This window comes from Panthera leo, chromosome A2 (assembly GCF_018350215.1).
Source record: "Panthera leo isolate Ple1 chromosome A2, P.leo_Ple1_pat1.1, whole genome shotgun sequence".
Classification (NCBI taxonomy): domain Eukaryota; kingdom Metazoa; phylum Chordata; class Mammalia; order Carnivora; family Felidae; genus Panthera; species Panthera leo.
Window position 1 is genome coordinate 75,640,954 of NC_056680.1, and position 19,009 is coordinate 75,659,962.

Genomic DNA, 19,009 nt, shown 5'->3' on the forward strand with positions numbered 1-19,009 from the left:
AATTGATAGTGCTCTCTACACATATGAGGTGGCAATAATTATCATTCTCATTATGTAACTGCTGGAAGCATTTCTAGTTTGGCCAGCTGTGTCAGGACAGTTGGAATAAAGGAATGTTGGGGCACCTGGGTGGCTCAGTCGGTTAAGCGGCCGACTTCAGCTCAGGTCATGATTTCGCGGTCTGTGAGTTTGAGCCCCTCGTCGGGCTCTGTGCTGACAGCTCAGAGCCTGGAGCCTGTTTCAGATTCTGTGTCTCCCTCTCTCTGACCCTCCCCCATTCATGCTCTGTCTCTCTCTGTCTCAAAAATAAATAAACGATAAAAAAAAATTTTTAAAAAAGGAATGTATTGTTGGAAAGATATCAGCCCAGTTCTGAACCTTATCTTCGGGGCTCTAAATTGTACATGATGCCTCTATGCTCAAATTTCTTTCTTTGTTGTTCATTGATAGCAAAAGAAGTTGCTTATTCCCAGAATTAATCGTTATTCCTTTGGATAACTGGGGTTTGGTTGCTGGAGAGTTACTCCTATCCAGTAGCCAGCACAGAGAATCCAAGGGCTTCCAATATCTCTACACTAGCAATTTTCTTCTTTATCCAGTACCGACTGAGCCTCCATATGTCACCGCGACAGTTCCCGGGTTTGTTTGTGTTTGTTTAGTTAAAGTACTTAAGGAAAATGTAGCCCAAATCCCCGTGGCGAGATATTAGCTTATTCCCTACTCTTACCTAAAGGATTTATTTTATTCCTAAACACCTTGCCAAAAAATAAATATTTGAAGACTGCTCCATTAAGCAGCAACAAGGCAGGTACAGTCAGATGCCTTTCAGGTAAAGAGTAGCATGGAGATGAGTTGACAGCAAATAAAAATGCAAGGGCGGGCTACAAAAACGCTTTTTAAAATGGTTTATGTCGTGATTCATGAGTTCCCACTGAGGGAAGATTGTCCTCCTGGCTTCATTAGTTGAGCTGGTCTTCCGAGTTTGTGGTGATATATTTTTATTATAGTTTAAAAAAAACAAACCATAACATAAAATTTACCATCTTAATCATTTCTAAGTCTACAGTTCAGCAGTGTTAAGTATATTCATATTACTGTTGAATAGACAGACCTCAAGAACTTTCTCATCTTGCAAACCTGGAGCTCTATGCCCATTAAACATCACATGGTGGTGTAACTTTTAAGAGGTCCATACACTCAAGGGACGTGAAGAGCTCTCCTCACATATCCAGAGAGATTCAGGCCAGGGCTCTGCCTGAGCATCATCGCTGTCTGAAATGCCCAGACACTACTCAACCGGGCCCCCTGCTGCCTACTATGTCCGCCGAGGTGCCGTCAGAATGGTGGGCACTGAGAGCCCCCCAGAGTGGCCCAACACTGAGTGCCCAAGTGCTGGGTCCAAAACTGCTGAGCATAGCTGACAAAGAAAGAGATCCTAGAAACCCTGCTCTGTTCCAAAAGCTTTGCGTGGATGGATGTCACTGAGAGTGGGTGAGTCAGAAAGGCCCCGGTGATACTAGACTTGGGGTCTGGGACAAGTATACCCTTGGTGGCCCCGGGGTATACTGCATTCTCAGGGTACCTGGCTGCCTGCCACAGCCATAGTTTGCTTCCTAGGCCAGTGTGACATTTCTGTCCTCTGCTGTCATGTATTGATGCAGTCTTTACCCTGTTAGAGGGATTAGAACTTGTATTTATCTTCTGGTTGGAAGAGCATGTTTCTTAAGGCAATTTTGAAATATTCAGAGTCATAAGCAGCAGAAAGGAGCTAAGAAACCAACTCAAAGGATCCAGGCATCCCCCATCACTAGTGAGTTAACTGGAGTATCTAAGGTGATTTTACAGATTAGCTATTAGTTGTGATGGGAGTGTTGAACAACCACATACAGAACGGTCTGACGGTAAATTTTCTGTGGTTTGAAGCCACTAATTTTGTAACTTGCTACAGCAGCCATGGTGGAAAACAAACACAGCATGCATGAGAACACTACTCCAGATCCACATACTGAAACAAGGATGAGTAACTATAGTTCTGTTTATTTGTATGAAAGTGAGTTAATAAACCACCGATGAACCAAACATTTGAGACTTACACGGAATCAAAGTGTCCAAATGCGATGATAAGTATGTCTTAGACGCGCATCTTCTTTTCTGTCATCAAAGAGAAAAAAAAAAATGGTGTTTGGAATGGAAGCAAAGTCTTCTTTCTTAAGTGGGTCAAGTTGCAAGAACGGCTTTTGGAGAAAGAGTGCTGTCACTGAGTGTTGATTTGGATCAGTGTGCTGAGGCCGGTACCTGTCAACCCTTTCAGTGTGCTTTTAACGCGGTGTAAGGTCACAGCCTAAGGTTCAGCACTCGCAGAAGGGCATTTATCTCCAGGAGCACCGCACTTCGACGTTGCTAGGCATGGCCTGGACTAAATTCTCACCTATTATGGTACTCTCATTCCACTGCAGTAAGGATCAGTCCTGGTCCTGACTTTGGTTTTTTGGTTTCTAGGTTTTTTGGTTTTTTTTTTTTTGGTTTTGGTTTTTGGGTTTTTTTGTTTTTTAACATACTTGAGAGGTTTAGCTAAAAAACACTCTCTTTAAGAGAAGTTTCGCATAATCTGTTTCGGCCTCAGGAATTTCCGATTCAGGAAAAGAAATGTTTGCACGTTTGATTATTGGCCCTGTATATTTATGTATGTACCTATAAATAAATAGGTATTCATTTATATTTTAGGTATTTATTTATTTATATATAAATATAAATAATATATATAATATTTCTATGTATAATATAATAATAATATATAATATATATTTAAATAATATATATAATATATAATGTAATATATAGAATATATAATATAATATATATATAATATATAATATATAACATTTATATTTATAGGTATTTATTTATTATTTATCTATTTATGTCAACGAGAGGCTCGTAAAAGACACAGGTTTGGATGGGCTAGAGGGTTTCTGTATTTTCAATGAGCGTTTGCTGTCTCCTCTCGATAAATTAACTCACTTCTTCGTAAAGAACCACAGTTTCTTTGTGAAAAGGCAACGCCTTCCTGAATTTGTATTGCTGTTTTCACCTAACTTGTGCTTCCCCCCACTGCCGGATCTCTCAAAAATGATATTCAGTTTTACGGACTGAATCCACTCAGGACTAAATGAGTATTGAGCATAACCCTATGCTGACATGTGATAACTAAAATCTGAGGAGGGAAAATGATGGTTTCTGCCTGGGTTCTCAGTCTCCTCCTCCTTACTGCACATACCTAGATTCGTGTGTGTTTCTGTCGTACTTACCATAATGCAGACCTCAAACTGCACATCTTTTAAGCAAAGAGGAATAAATAACGTGCTTTTGTTTTTACACCCAGTTGCCCCTAATGACCCCAGCAGAAAAATCGATGGCGATACCATTATTTTTTCGAATGTTCAAGAAAGATCAAGTGCCGTGTATCAGTGCAATGCCTCTAACGAATACGGATATTTACTGGCAAACGCATTTGTAAATGTGCTGGGTAAGCGCTCCCTTGATTACAGAAATGACAAGTTCAGTGAATGACTGCTGTAGTCTTCCATTCGTTCAGCAAAAATATACTGAGTACCTACCATGTGCAACACACAGAGGACTGAGAGCTAGATGGGGTATATGAAGGTGGATAAGATACAGACCTTGCCACGAAGGCTATTATACTCTGGCCTTGATGTTCTTTCATAAGACAGTTCTTTTTTTTTTATATATCTATTTATTTATTTTTGAGAGACAGAGCAGGGAGGGAAACAAAGAATCCCAAGCAAGCTTCACGTTGTCAGCGCAGAGCTCGACGCAGGACTCGAACCCACGAACCTTGAGATCATGACCTGAGCCGAAACTAAGAGGTGGCTGCTTAACCAACTGAGCTTCCCAGGCACTCCTATAACACAGTTCTTATAGTGTCCAATTATTCATTGGATAGGGGCGCCTGGGTGGCTCAGTCGGTTAAGCGTCCGACTTTGCCTCAGGTCATGATTGCACAGTCCGTGAGTTCGAGCCCTGCATCAGGCTCTGTGCTGACAGCTTAGAGCCTGGAGCCTGCTTCGGATTCTGTGTCTCCCTCTCTCTCTGACCCTCTCGCCTTCATGCTCTGTCTCTCTCTGTCTCAAAAATAAATAATAAATATTAAAACAATTTAAAAAATATATTGATTGGATAATTAACCAGATAGTCAGGCAGCTCCATTCCCAGTCAAATGCTCCAAAGGAAAATAGCATTCATCTGCTTTTAGTAACAGGATGTTCCTGCTGTTCCATCTTTAGGAACTGGGAAGTTCAATAACAATTTCATGATTCTGATTTTTAAAAAATAAATCATTAATCATAATGTTTGGCCTTTGTCCTAATCACAGATGTACATTTATTCACCAATTCTTAGCAATATGTTTAGAAAACTATGATACACTGAAACATCTTCCGAAATGGTTGGTGTTTTGTTTTGTTTGAGTGTCATCGACACACAATGTTACATGAATTTCAGGTGTACAACTTAGTGATTTGACAAGTTTATACTTGTTTATACTTCATGCTTCTATTCACCACAAACGTAGCTACCATCTGTCCTGACACTTTGCTGTTAATATCATTGATTTTGCTCCTTATGCTCGGCTTTTTATTCATGTGACTTACCCATTCCATAACTGGAGGCCCACATCTCCCTCTCCCCTTCCCCCATTTTGCCCGGCTCCCTACCCCCAGCCCCATCAGCAACCATCAGCTCTCTCTAGTTAACAGTTCTGATCCTGTTTTTTGTTTGTTGATTCTTTTTTTTTTTTTTTTTTTTTTTAGATTCCACTTATGAATGAAATCATATGGTATTTGTCTTTCTCGGTCTGATTTATTTCACTTATCATAATACCATCTTGGTTTATCCATGTTGTCTGAAATAGCACGATCTCATCCTTTTTATGGCTGTGTAATACTCCACACACACACATACATATATACACACACACACACACTTTTACTTTATTCGTTTGTCTATTCATGGACACTTAGGTTGCTTCCATGTCTTTTTTTTTAATGTTTATTTCTTTTTGAGAGAGAGAGAGAGAGACAGAGTATGAGCGGGAGAGGGCCAGAGAGAGAGGGAGACACAGAATCCGAAGCAGGCTCCAGGCTCTGAGCTGTCAGCACAGAGGTCCAAACTCACAAGCCATGAAATCGTGACCTGAGCTGAAGTTGGATACTTAATCGACTGAGCCACCCCGGCACCCCACCATGTCTTGGCCATTGTAAGCAGTGCCGCGATAAATATAGGGTGTATGTATCTTTTCGAGCTAGCGTTGTTGTTTTCCTTGGGTGAATACCCAATAGTGGAATTACTGGATCATATGGTATTTCTATTTTTAGTTTTTTGAGGACCCTCCATACTGTTTTCCGGAGTGGCTGTACCAGTTTGCATTCCCACCAGCAGTGCACGAGGGTTCCTTTTTCTGTGCATCCTCTCTGACACGTGTTGTTTCTTGTCTTCTTGATTTTAGCCACCCTGACAGGGTATGAGGTGGTATCTCATTGTGGTTTTGATTTCCCTCATGAGGAGTGACACTGAGCACCTTTTCAAGGGTCTGTTGGCCATTCGTGTGTCTTCTTTTTTACAAGGCACTGGACACAAATTGCCTTTACAATTTTCAATCACTTTATGTTCTCATTTCTGTTGCAGTGTGAGCCCCGGGGCTTCTGCCTGGCTTTTTAATCCCTCCTCCAAGGATGATCATTGGGTGCATCATCCACCCCCCCCCACTATCCCCCTGACCCCCCAGCCCAGCTCCCTAATTCCAAATTTGATTGTGCTGCATGAAATGGTTGGTTTATGTGATCATGATATTTCTCATGCTGGACAAAAACTACCAAGACATCAAGTTTGTTAAAAAATTTATGTGAGGATTGTTTTCACAGTGCCAGAAATTATACATCAACTCTTTAAGTGTAGTAGGCTCCCTTTCAAATGAAATTAAAGTCAGGAAGCCAAGCAGGACTTGGTATTTGTCCTTCATGCTTGAAACGAAGGGCAGGAAATCACACACAGAGCTGAGCACAGTTACAATGTTGGTGGATGTTTAGGAGGAAGCTTGGATTTCTGGTTCTGTGTTTCGGTCACCCACACTTCGCTCTTTTCTGCCGCCTTGTCTGCTCACCACCACCCCTACCCATTCATTCTCGTTCTAACCCTGAGGTTAGGATGGGCCCATCAGCTAACAAAGATGTACTTGACTGCTATTTTTGTGCCAGATACTGACCTAGTTTCTGGGGAGAAAACAATAAAAGTCCCATTCCCTGCCCGTAAGGGACTCACAGTACAGTAGGAGATAGAGATAAATAGATCATTCAAATACTGTGCCTGAGAAAGACATGTGACAAGGGGTAGGAGAAAATGTGCATTTCTCCACCTTGACCGGTGGTGTCCTGCTAGAGAATGTTCAGGAAGAGGCATACTGGTAATGCTTTACTATAAGCTTGCAATACAATACAAATACATTTAGGCGGGCCGAAATGTTTATTTTATTTTAATATTTACTTTACCTTTTTAAACTGTTTTCAGCTGAGCCACCACGAATCCTTACATCTGCAAATACACTCTATCAGGTCATTGCAAACAGGCCTGCTTTACTAGATTGTGCCTTCTTTGGGTCTCCTCTTCCTACCATTGAGTGGTAAGTCGTGGCTCTGTTTATTTTTATTTACTTATTTATTTTGGGAGAGTGAGTGAGAGCAGGGGAGGGGCAGAGGAAGGAGAGAGAGAATCCTAAGCAGTCTCCATACCCAGTGCAGGCCCGATGTGGGGCTCGATCTCATAACCCTGGGATCATGATCTGAGCCGAAATCAAGAGTTAGACGCTTAACTGAGCCACCCAGGCACCCGTCTATTTGTTTTTAATATTTACATTTGCTGAAGCCTTCAAATCTCTCTGTGTGTTGGATTTTCATTTAGTCAGAGAACGGACAGTGCAGATTCCATCATACTATTATTATGAAATTCATTCATAAACAGGTATAACTACTTGCTGTGTGCTAAATGCCTAACACATGTCCAGTCTGTTTAGCAGCACACTTTGTCAACCACAGAGGTATCTGGAAATGCATTTTTTTAGGTTTATTTTTTTATTTATTTTGAGAAAGAGAGACAGAGAGAAAGTGGGGGAGGGGCAGAGAGAGAGGGAGACAGAATCCCAAGCTGTCAGCACAGAGCGACGCGGGGTTTGAACTTACAAACCATGAGATCATGACCTGAGGTGAAGTCAAGAAGTGGACGCTTAACCGACTGAGCCACCCAGGTGCCCCTGGAAATGTATTTTTTAAAAATTGAAGGTCCTCCCGTATGTTACAATGCCACGGACATCACCTGGGACTTCACAAGGAATGCCGGCTGGAGAGCTGGTTGGGGACATTCCTTGATAATAGAATATCATTTGGGGTCAGAGAGAGGTCCTATAAGCTCAAAAACAGAATTCATTCCCCAGTGTTCATTTTTAGTGCCCCTCCCACCCGAGCTTCCTGATTTGGATCCATCCACTCTCACTGGTATCCTTTTACTGGTGTCCTGGTGAGGTCACGCTTAGCTTAGGTTGACTTTGCCTCACCCCTTTTATCAGTCCCCACTTCTGTCTGACAATAGCCTGGAAGTTGAATGGACACATACTTTGCATACATGCTCTATTGTCTTTCTTCCCTGAATAAGTTCTTACTGATAAGAATCAAAAGTCTCTTTAGAATTCAAATCAAATATCTTCCAATCGAGATCACTTTAGAATTGTAGCCTGTAGACGGGCTTACAGATAAGTCCCAGTAGGGAGGAGATGTCCGAAAGCTCAGTCTTCATTTTGCCTGTTTTATCGTCTATTTAGAGGTAGAATAGATAGTGATGTATTTATGAAATATGAATCTCTGATACTGAAAATTAGAATTTGAGTATTTTGCGTTGTCACCCTAATGCTTCCACACCATTTCTCATTAAATCTTCCCGTTTTACATCCTGCCTTACATTGACCCCACTGACTTACAGGCAAGCAATTCCGAATGTCTTGTGCAGATTCCAAACGTCTCTGAACTTGATACTATGCAGACCATCATGTGTTGATCTTGAATGTAGCATTTTATGTCTGACTTCAAATTATGATTTTTTTATTCCCTTTGTGATACTCTCTGTAATGAAGGTTCAAGGGAGCTAAGGGTAGTGCGCTCCGTGACGATATTTATGTTTTGCATGAAAATGGAACTTTGGAAATTCCTGTGGCCCAAAAGGACAGTACAGGAACTTACACGTGTGTTGCAAGGAATAAATTAGGAATGGCAAAGAATGAAGTTCACTTAGAAATCAAAGGTAAGGCAGAGGTGATGAAGCTTTTTCACATATTATGTGGCTTTGAGCAAATTCTTCAGCTCTGGCGATGGATAACGGAAGTTAAATTTCAGATCCAACCAGGATCATTAAGCAGCCTGAATATGCAGTAGTGCAAAGAGGGAGCACGGTGTCCTTTGAATGCAAAGTGAAACACGATCACACCTTGACCCTCACCATCACGTGGCTGAAGGACAACGGTGAGCTGCCCAGTGACGGAAGGTATTTGAAGACCATTTCTTTCCTTTCTCTTCTTCGTCTCTTTAAGCGGCTTTGAACTAAAGGTTTATTGTAGAGTGACTTAGCAGAGATGTTTCTAAAGTGTCTGAAATCTGCTCTCTCCAAGAAAAAAAAAAAAATACATTTTTCTCCCCGCCGCAAGATGCTTGGACCTAAGAAGGCATCAAGTTATTGAAATAGAGAATGTTTGTTGTATTTTTGCGTGTTGGTCTCCTGGGCAATTCAGGACAGGAAAAACCTTTCAGGCCTTGGATAACTTCCATTGTCTTCTACTGTGTGCAGTGAAGTCTCGACAGATGTTTTCATTACCATTCTACAAATAAGCAGAAATACGATCGCTTTAATCAGCAGAGTGTGTCTAAATCCTTGTCAGTATTTTAAAGGACACTTGTTTTTATGTGGAGAGGGAATTTTCTTTTGCTTTCACCTAAAGCCAGTAGAAAGAGAAGGGGTTGGGGGGAACCCACAGGTATCTAAAAGAGCCTGAGCAGTCCTTGAGCCTGGAATGAAATCAGACTCATACCTGTCTTCCTGGTGAAGCGTCAATTTGACAGAATGGGTGCTGAGCTGACTCTGTGAATCCTAGCTGGCCCAGGGGCCACAAGCATCGCCCCCTACGGGAAGAAATGCTGTGTGCTGGTGGGAATGCTTTCTGTGGTTTGCTTGCAAATGTGCCCAAACAGTGCCTGTCGCTTAATGGCCCCCCCAAAAAAACCAGGTGGCCTTCTCTTCTATACCCAGAATTTCCATGTAATTCTATGCTTCCAGCTGGCCAGTTTTATTTGTGGAATCTGAGTTGCTAAAGATGAGAAGAAAGTAGGAGGAAATGACTGTCGAGTTAAGCTGGCTAAAGTTTTAACTTGGAAATTCCTTGCAAAGACAGTTAATGATTTATGGAGCCTCCTTAAAATCATGCATGAATCCAATTTACATGGATTTTTGACCTACTAATTTCTCATGCCAGCTAGTAACCTCTAGAGAACTCTTCATGGTGCTTGTTGATCTCAGTCTCCCTATTTCTTGTGATAAAGTCGATACCATTCTTGGCTTTTACTTTCTCCTATGAGAGTTTATGCATGTGGCAAAAATGGCAGAAAATTTCTTCGGTAAGTGATAAATTATTTTTTTAGTATTTATTTATTTTGAGAGAAAGAGAGAGAGCACAAGTGGGGGAGGGGCAGAGAATGAGAGAGAGAGAGAGAGAGAGAGAGTCCCAAGCAGGCTTCACACTGTCAGCGCAGAGCCTGATGTAAGGCTCGATCTCACAAACCGTGAGAAATCAAGAGTCAGATGCTCAATTGACTGAGCCACCCCGGCACCCCAATAAAGTATTTAAAAATACACACTTTGTTAGAAATGGAGCTGGATGGGTGGTGTTTGAATGTTTCTTAGCAGCAGAAGCCGCAGGAAAGCCCACTAGTAAGGGTAACTGCAGCTGCCCCCACCTCACCTCTGGGTGCCCCTGGTCTTTAAGGAAGTGCCTAAAACTGCAGAAGGGTGCTTGATAAGCCTTCAGACCAGACAACTTGACATCCCTTCCAACCCAGGGTTCTAATCCCCTCTGTCTTCCAACTTTAAGCTTTATCAAAGTGATACATATTTTTTGGATTTTTGCTCTAATGAGCTGCAAATCTATATCATCTTTCTCTCTTTGTTAAAAATATTTATTTATTTATTTTGAGGGAGAGAGAGAGCATGAGCAGGGAATGGGGAGAGAGAAGAGACAAAGAATCCCAAGCAGCCTCCACACTGTCAGCACGCACCGTCAGCACAGAGCCCAATGCGGGGCTCGATCCCGCGAACTGTGGGATCATGACCTGAGCTGAAATCCAGAGTCAGACGCTCAACCATCTGAGCCACCCAGCCGCCCCATCTTTCTCTGTTTTCCACTTCACAGAGCCTCTTCCGTGCCGGCAACGCAACCATCCGTCGTGTGTGGCTGGATGTCCGTTTCAGCTGCTCTGAACGTGTTTTCTTTGCAGGTTCACTGTTGACAAGGACCATTTGGAGGTAGCTGATGTGAGGGACAGCGATGGTGGGGCCTACACATGTGTGGCCAACACAACTCTAGACATGGTCTCCGCCAGTGCTGTGCTTAGCGTCGTCGGTAAGAGTGGGGACACACAGGGCACCACTGCTGCCCCGTGTTAGGCTGGAAGGACTCAGTAGTAAATGTTTGCTTGATATAGTGTCACAGTTGTGTGGGTCAGTTAAATATGTACATTTTTCTTCTTTGAAAGATGCCTTGAAGGCAGTAATTTCAGTATAAATATACCAATGTAGCGGCGCTGGAATAAAATGATGCTTGCGCATATTAGTGATACTTTTATAAGAAAATTGGGTGAAATAATGTACTTCTATTTAAAATTGAAGGACCTCCCCTCACCCCCCCCCGCCAAGTTGTGACTGCATGTTTATGGATGCTGTGTCCCACAGCTAAGCGCACAGCTTAGCGTTAGAATCTGAATCATGTTCAGTCTTTGTCTTCTTGTGCTATCTTATATCTTTCCATTCCTAATTTTGATTAAAATCCTTTATATTAATGTCCTTTCTAGCTCCTACTCCAACTCCAGCTCCTATTTACGGTAAACTAATATGAGTCTTCTTTCTCTATTTTCTGTCAAACAAGTCCACATTTGCAAAAAAAAAAAAAAAAAAAAAAAAATTTTCTTTTCTCTATCACATCATTGTGTTTCTTTAAGGAAAAGTGCTCTGTCTGGTGTTCTGGTGCATTCCCCATTCACTGCTATGAATCATTTCTTCATGATAGCTCTGGAATGTCTCACTGAATGTATTACTGCTCACGTCTAAATATTTCATGTGTTGTTCTTTTTTTAAAAAAAAATTTTTAACATCCAGTTTTTAAACATTTTTTTTGAATGTTTATTTATTTTTGAGAGAGAGACAGAGACAGAGCATGAGCAGAAGAGGGGCAGAGAGAGAGGGAGACACAGAATCTGAAGTAGGCTCCAGGCTATGAGCTTTCGACACAGAGCCCGACACGGGGCTCGAACCCGTGAACTGTGAGATCCTGAGCTGAGCCAAAGTCAGATGCTCAACCGACTGAGCCACCCAGGCTCCCCTTTCATGTGTTATTCTAAAGTCATCTCAATTGATAGAAGTCCCTCTTTGATATGATTCCCTTGTAAAGTAGCATAGTGCTTTTTCAAAAGCTGCCATCCACGTTTTACAGAACGAAAAAAAATATCTCAAATACCATTCCACAAATTAGGTTTTCATTTCAGTCTACTGCAAGTTGTTTTGGAAACATAAATGTTTTGGGATTCCATATTTGAGAAATTTTCATAGGAAAACAATGGCTGTTTGGAACAACATTTGACTATTGTCTTAGAGAAAACCAACTCACTGTGTTTAAGAAACATAAATCACTAAAGGAGGACCAACATGAAGGCACTTCCAAGTTGTGTGATTTTTCCGAGTCTGGAAAATAAATCAGAAATTATTTCCAGAACTCTTTTTGATTAAAGAACCCTCATCTTTAGTCAGCATATAAATACAAAAATTAATTTTACAGCATAAACTCAGCTGGATTTCACAGAGTATCCTTAGTTATGCTGTAGAACTGCCCTTGGTAGACATTTACTGTTTCTTTACTGGTAGGAAAGCAGTGCCCATAGTTTTATGGCCTCTGGTTCCGCAAGGGCTACAATCACGCCCAAGAGCAAGGTCAGGAAAGAGCCCAGAGGGGAATGTAAATTCTCTGGATCTCGGAAGTACCTTTAGAAGAAACGGACATGCTTCTGGGACACCTTCGTCCAACAGGTGTCTGTACCCTAGTGTCCTCTGAGGGTAAACACACCGTGTCCCCATGTGCCCGACCACTGTAGTGAGTATCTGCATGAGGTACACATGCTGAGGGCTACTTACAGAGCAGCAATCTTAGAATTCCCTTAAAAACATAAATATTCTCCAGGAGCTCCAAAATCGATCACTTCCTGCGTTTCCGAAAGAACATTTAAGCCTTCTTAATCAGCAGTCCCTGTGCTTGCCTGTATTTGTGTTTCAGCATTTGCCGTTCTCTGTTTCCCATTTATTAGAAATTAAGCTTCAGTGTTATTTTTTCTGTCTGCGCTCCTTCATGTTTATGAGAAGACACACCGAGGGTGCTGGTGAACCACGTAGGCCCTCCCCACTGGTTTTGGTCACACGTGATTCGGTTTCATTGGGAAAAGAAGCAAGCAGAACTCATTGATGGGTTGTCCTGGGTGTGCTTGTGTGTTCCCAGCAACCTCGGCTGTTGGCACTTCATTTCCGTTGCATGCTCCTTGACCGTTAAGTGTGCTGTGTCTTTAAGATGCACCCCCTGTGAATGGTGTTACAAGTAAGTAAAAGACAACCTCATAAGGATGGATGGCTAACCGTGGTGTGTATGTTCGGTCTACAGATGTCCCAAATCCTCCCTTTGATTTAGAATTGACGGATCAACTCGACAAAAGTGTTCAGCTGTCGTGGACCCCAGGCGATGACAACAATAGCCCTATTATAGGTATGTGGTGTCATTTTCTTTGTCACTGGTCAATTTCACGACCATTTCTGAAGTACTTTATCACGTGTGATTGAAATTCCTTATGGAGATATTTGCTGGCATTCTCTGCTTCATTACTAATAGAACAGAAACCTTTATTTATAGCTCCCCTCTCTTCAGAGCCTGAGTTATTCCTGGTTACAGCTTCTGGTAGAAGACGTTACTTAATTGCTGATGATGTTAACTAACTAAGCAAATACACTTTCATTTTGTGTACGAGATCCAAAAGAATCACCGTAAATTTGGGGCGCCTGGGTGGCTCAGTGGGTTAAGCGTCCGACTTCGGCTCACGTCATGATCTCACAGTTTGTGAGGTTCGAGCCCTGCATTGGGCTCTGTGCTGACGACTCGGAGCCTGGAGCCTGCTTCAGATTCTGTGTCTCTATCTCTGCCCCCCCACTCACACTCTTTGTCTCTCTCAAAAATAAATAAACATTAAAAAAAAAGAAGAATCACCATAAATTTCCACCATAGTAGGAAGATGTACGCTACTCATTTTGCCTATTAATGTGGGAGAAAAAAGTAGGAGGACCAGGCACCGTCCTTCCAGTGTGCATATTAGGAAACTGAGATTTGGTGAGTAAAGTGACTTTTTAGACCCACAGTTGGTAACAGAGCTGGGTGTGGACATTAAGTCCATCACCTTCCAGTACAGGCCTCTTTCTTCCCATCAGCCCCTGCTACGAAGAGGCTCATTCCATAGTGTCCAATCCTCGCCGTGATGATGCTAGCCTAGAGAGTTAAAGTCAAAGGAGGAGCCACACTATAAGGACACTGGAAGAACTTAATAAAATTAGACTCTAGATGTGTTTAGAAGTTTTAGAACTGAAGAGATACTTCAGAGAGTATCACAGGCCTGTGATATATTATTACCTTCAGGTATATGCTGCAGGAAAACTAAATTCCTTTCTGATGACTACCCCCAGATTACTCTGAAATGATGTGAGTGTTGACGTATTGCACCTGCTGGTAAAACAGACTATTTCCAGTGCAATTCAACAGAAGCCTCCTCTCTATCTTGTGTTATTTAATGGTGTTCCTTTCTCAACTGAGTTTTTAGTCCTTGACCAGAACACTCATCCATTCATGCTGAGTCTTCCAGTTAATTAAATACAGTAGCTGGATTTAGCCACTTAGGATGCTTGCAGACTCTTTGTACCAATGTTAAAGTGAGACCATTAGATTTCAAAGCATTTCTACTCTTTCATTCATCCACTCATTCATTCATTCAATAGATATTGATTGACTGCCTATTATGAATCAGGCACTGTTTTACAACAACATAGTCAAAAATCTCTGCCCATATGGAGCTTGTATTTTAGCAGAGGGGACAGAAATGATGTAAAATTAATAATATATATCATGTTGGATATAATATGATTGTATGTGTATGTACCTATGTAAAATGTAATACACATTGTATATGTATATGTATATACACACACATATATATGTATAGAACACACACACACACACACACACACACTACTCAGACCTTCCTTCAGGAAAGAACCTGCCACAAGGAGTGTTGACATCAGGCTCCTTCAGCTGCACCTTCCCCAAGGATCTGCTTCAGTATGCATGAGAGGTCTTCCTGAGCTGCTGCAGCAACCAAGGGGTGGACTGTGAACCGTGCAGGTCTTGCAGGCCGTTGTAAGGGCTGGGAAGTCATGGGAGGGAGTTAAGTAGAGGAGTGGAGTGAATCATGGTGGCTCTTCTACTGAAGATGGTCTCTAGAAGAACAAGAGGGGATGCAGGGAGACATGTAGGACTGCAGTTCTCCATGAAGTACCCTGTAGAACCTCAGCAAACTCAGAGGGTGCCTCGGGGTATTTTTTTAAATTTTTGATTTTTAAATTTTGATGTTTAAAAAACACAGGGCGCCTGGGTGGATCAGTCGGTTGAGCCTCCGACTCTTGATTTTGGCTCAGGTCATGATCCCAGGGTCATGGGATCGAGCCCCATGTCAGGCTCCATGCTAAGCATGGAGCTTGCTTCAGATTCTCTCTCTCTCTTTCCCTCTGCCCCTCCCCAACTTGCTCACTCTCGAAGATAAAAATAAATCAATTTAAAAAACACAGTCACATGTGTTACACACCACATGAAATACTAGCTTGGGGCCGCCTACAGTTCCAACATGATATTGCTGTATCATATTGTGATGATGCCATATATGCAAAGCCTTTATCGCTGTGGTAAAAAGCCAGTACCACGTGAAAATCAGTGTGTAACAGAAAATGAGGAAGGTGGTGACCAGTCTCTTCACAAGGTTCGAGAAGTCACGCAATGCCGAATGGGTTAAGTTGTTAAGACATGAATATTTACGAAGCTGTATAGACCTAATGACTTGCCTGGAAACGCTAGATATTTCTTTTGGCCTAAGGGAACCGTGAAGAAAATTACTGAGACACTAAGTGCACTATGAACTGAGGAAATTTGGGAACTCGTGAGTTGGGAGGTTATGGAATGATTCACACAAGAGATAATGGTGGCTTGGCATAGGCCAAGAGGATGGAGGTGCTGAAAAATGGTCAGATTTTGCATGTTCTAAAGGTACAGCCAACAAAACTACTGAAACTATGAAGGGAGAGGATCCAAACTGGACTTCAGGGTTTTGACCTGAGTTGTCACTGCCACTTGGGGAGGAGAATCAGGATCACTCTTGGTCGTAAACAGTTTGTCATGCTATAATAGAGAAACAAGTGGAGTTGTTGAGTCAATGAACTATCTGTCCAAGTCTACAGTTCAGGGGAGGGAGAGGGGCTGCCCATATAAATGGCACCAGTTCATGAGACTGGAGATCACCAGCAAGCCAATGGAGATTGAAAGGAAAACTTGAGCTACTTAGCTTCAGAGAACTGCGACACACAACATTTCTACTTCGTGCTTGTATCTGTAATTCAGATCATGGCGCATGGCACATTTGTAGGCAATTAATAAATATCTAAATACCGATTTTTTTTACCAGGGTAGAACATGTACATGCCACAAAATTTTAGCAAATGCAAAAGGATATGCACTTAAAAGTAAGTCTTCTGCACCCCTCTGATTCCCCGTTTCTCCATGATACTGATGCCATCAGTGTGGGTACTCTGAGGGGCAGTACACGTATAGTCAAACATATATGTATGTGTATGTGTTACGGTAAATCTTTGTGCTCTTACATAAGTGTCCCACACCTTTCTATACCCTACTTGGTTACACTTAACTGTGTATTTTAGAAATCATCCCATTTCAGTGGCAAATGGAGTACCCCCGTTCATTTTTTACAGTTGCAGATTATTCCATTGTGTGGATGCACCATAATTTATTTGATCAGAGTCCTATTGGTGAACGTTTAAGGTTTTGCACTTATGTTGTTTCAACAGCAAACAGTGCCACAATGTGGATTCTTTTTCATGTGTCTGTGAGCATATGCATGAGTACATTCATTCAAAATAAATTGCTAGGAGTACAATCTCTCAATCAAAGGATATCAGAGTTGAATATTGTGAGATAATCTAGATTGTCCTCTACAGAAGTTGTGCCGATTTACATTCCCGGAACCAAAGTATGAGAATGCTTGTTTCCCTGTGTAATAGTCAACAAAGTCTGTTAAACTTTTGATTACTGCCTATCTGTTTAGTGGAAAGTGGTCTCTCACTATATTTATTTTAAATTTTTTTAATGTTTCTTTATTTTTTTGGGGGGGAGAGGCAGAGAGAGAGGCAGACACAGAACCCAAAGCAGGCTCCAGGCTCTGAGCTGTCAGCACAGAGCCTGACACAGGGCTCGGACCCACAAATTGTGAGATCATGACCTGACCATCTTTCCATATACTTAAACTTTCCAAAGGATGTATAGACCACTTCTAAATAGTTTTAAGTAACTAAATTAAGCATGCTGGAGAAAGAATACCAAATATTATTGGTTATTGGGTATTGAGGATAATGATAGAATTCTTAAATCAAACTATTCTAATGGAATTTTTCTTGAAAGGGAAATAACTCATGTTCAGCTACTCTTGTTAGATTGTCCTGTCCATTGTCCTAGCAACCTACCGTTGCATGACTGACCTCATTATCTTGGGTTCTGTGTGTGTGTGTGTGTGTGTGTGTGTGTGTATGTATTGTGGCCAGAATTCATCATTGAATATGAAGACGCAATGCATGAGGCAGGACTGTGGCACCACCAAACCAAGGTTTCTGGAATGCAGACCACAGCCCAGCTGAAGCTGTCACCTTATGTGAACTACTCCTTCAGAGTGATGGCGGTGAACAGCCTCGGGAGGAGCCTGCCCAGTGAGCCATCTGAACAGTATTTGACTAAAGCTGCAGGTAGGTAAAGGCAGGGGCGGGGGGGGGGGGGTGCCTTCTGTGATGGGAAATAAAATAGGAAACCTTTCCACTGTTTGAGAAAGACTGAAGCTTACACATATGTGACTGCTTAACTTCTAGAACCAGATACAAATCCCACGGCTGTGGAAGGACTAGGATCCGAGCCTGATAATTTGGTGATTACCTGGAAGGTGAGCTCACCATGAAGTCTTCAGCTTTCCTTGGTGTATTTTAGAGTGAAAGAAAAAAAGTTGTTTTTAAACAATGTCTATATTGAAATCCCATATCACCCATTTTGGGGAAAAATATTTATTTAAGAAACATTATTGTGTCGTAGTTAAAGGCTTGATTCTTGGAGCCAGAACGAATGGGCACAAATCCCAGCTTTGTCACTTACTAACTGTGTGACTCTAAGCCAGTTGCTTACCATCTCCATTGTGTATCTGTATCGTGGGACTAGTAATAGAACCAACCTCATACAATTGAAGGAGTTAATACATGTAAAGCCCTTAGAACTGTGCCTAGCACAAATGTGTGCTCAATAAATGCTAGCTCGTATCATCATCATCATAGAGAAGCATCTAGAAGACGTGTACCAAGTTATTCCCAGTACTCAACGTCTACTTCTGCTGCTGGTTGTTGTTGTTGTTGTTGTTGTTGTTGTTGTTGTTGTTGTTCTTCTTCTTCTTCTTCTTCTTCTTCTTTTTCTTCTTCTTCTTCTTCTTCTTCTTCTTCTTCTTCTTCTTCTTCTATCTCTCTCTCTCTCTCTTTTGGTTTATCTATATTTTCTGGACTTCAAAAATTAACGTATATTCACTTGTGTGATTTTAAAACTTAACTTTGGTAGACCCATGCAGGCACACCTATATGTATACGTACTTGTACATTTATATACATACAGACATGACAGGATAGACTGACACGCCAACTTTTTTTTTTTTAAGATTTTATTTTTAAGTAATCTCTACACCCAACGTGGGACTCAAACCCATAATCCTGAGATTAAGAGTCACACGCTCCTCCCACTGAGTTAGCCAGGTGCCCAGACAAACCAACATTTTTTCGTTTGTTTTTTTTTTAATGAAGAAAGAAGTAGTTCACCAGTTTCAGTCTCTTAAGTAAAATAAACAATTATGGGCTGTCACACAAACAGGAATAGATGAAGGAAACTATTAAGTTGTCCACCCTTGACTGTGGAGCCAGAGTTTAAGAGGCTTATGTGGTATTTACTACTTCAAGACAGAAATTAATAAGCTTTGTGGGGCACCTGGGTGGCTCAGTTGGTTAAGCATCTGATTCTTGATCTCAGCTTGGGTCTTGATCTTAGGGTCTTGAGTTCAAGCTCCATGTTGGGCTACACCCTAGGCGTGAAGCCTACTTAAAAAAAAAAAAAAAGGAAAGAAAGAAAAGAAATTAAGAACCTTTGAAATGTTGATCCCAAACAAACTTTGAATCTCATCATGAATAAAAAAAAAAGATAAAAGATCCCTGGAGAATATTGTTAATAGCTTGGGTTTTAGCGTTTCAG

The 19,009-nt window shown here is 41.6% G+C and overlaps 1 protein-coding gene across 6 annotated transcripts in view; it reads left to right on the forward strand.

Moving 5' to 3' along the window:
* The window catches only part of NRCAM (neuronal cell adhesion molecule), a 77,148-nt gene that overhangs the window by 27,127 nt on the left and 31,012 nt on the right, over positions 1-19,009 (forward strand). For all 6 annotated transcript variants that reach the window (XM_042915026.1, XM_042915032.1, XM_042915037.1 and 3 more), the window contains 8 exons: positions 3,383-3,526; positions 6,583-6,694; positions 8,195-8,361; positions 8,454-8,601; positions 10,602-10,726; positions 13,025-13,126; positions 17,284-17,481; positions 17,602-17,672. In XM_042915026.1, coding sequence (XP_042770960.1) covers positions 3,383-3,526; positions 6,583-6,694; positions 8,195-8,361; positions 8,454-8,601; positions 10,602-10,726; positions 13,025-13,126; positions 17,284-17,481; positions 17,602-17,672 — 1,067 coding nt within the window. The remainder of the gene's footprint in view (positions 1-3,382; positions 3,527-6,582; positions 6,695-8,194; positions 8,362-8,453; positions 8,602-10,601; positions 10,727-13,024; positions 13,127-17,283; positions 17,482-17,601; positions 17,673-19,009) is intronic.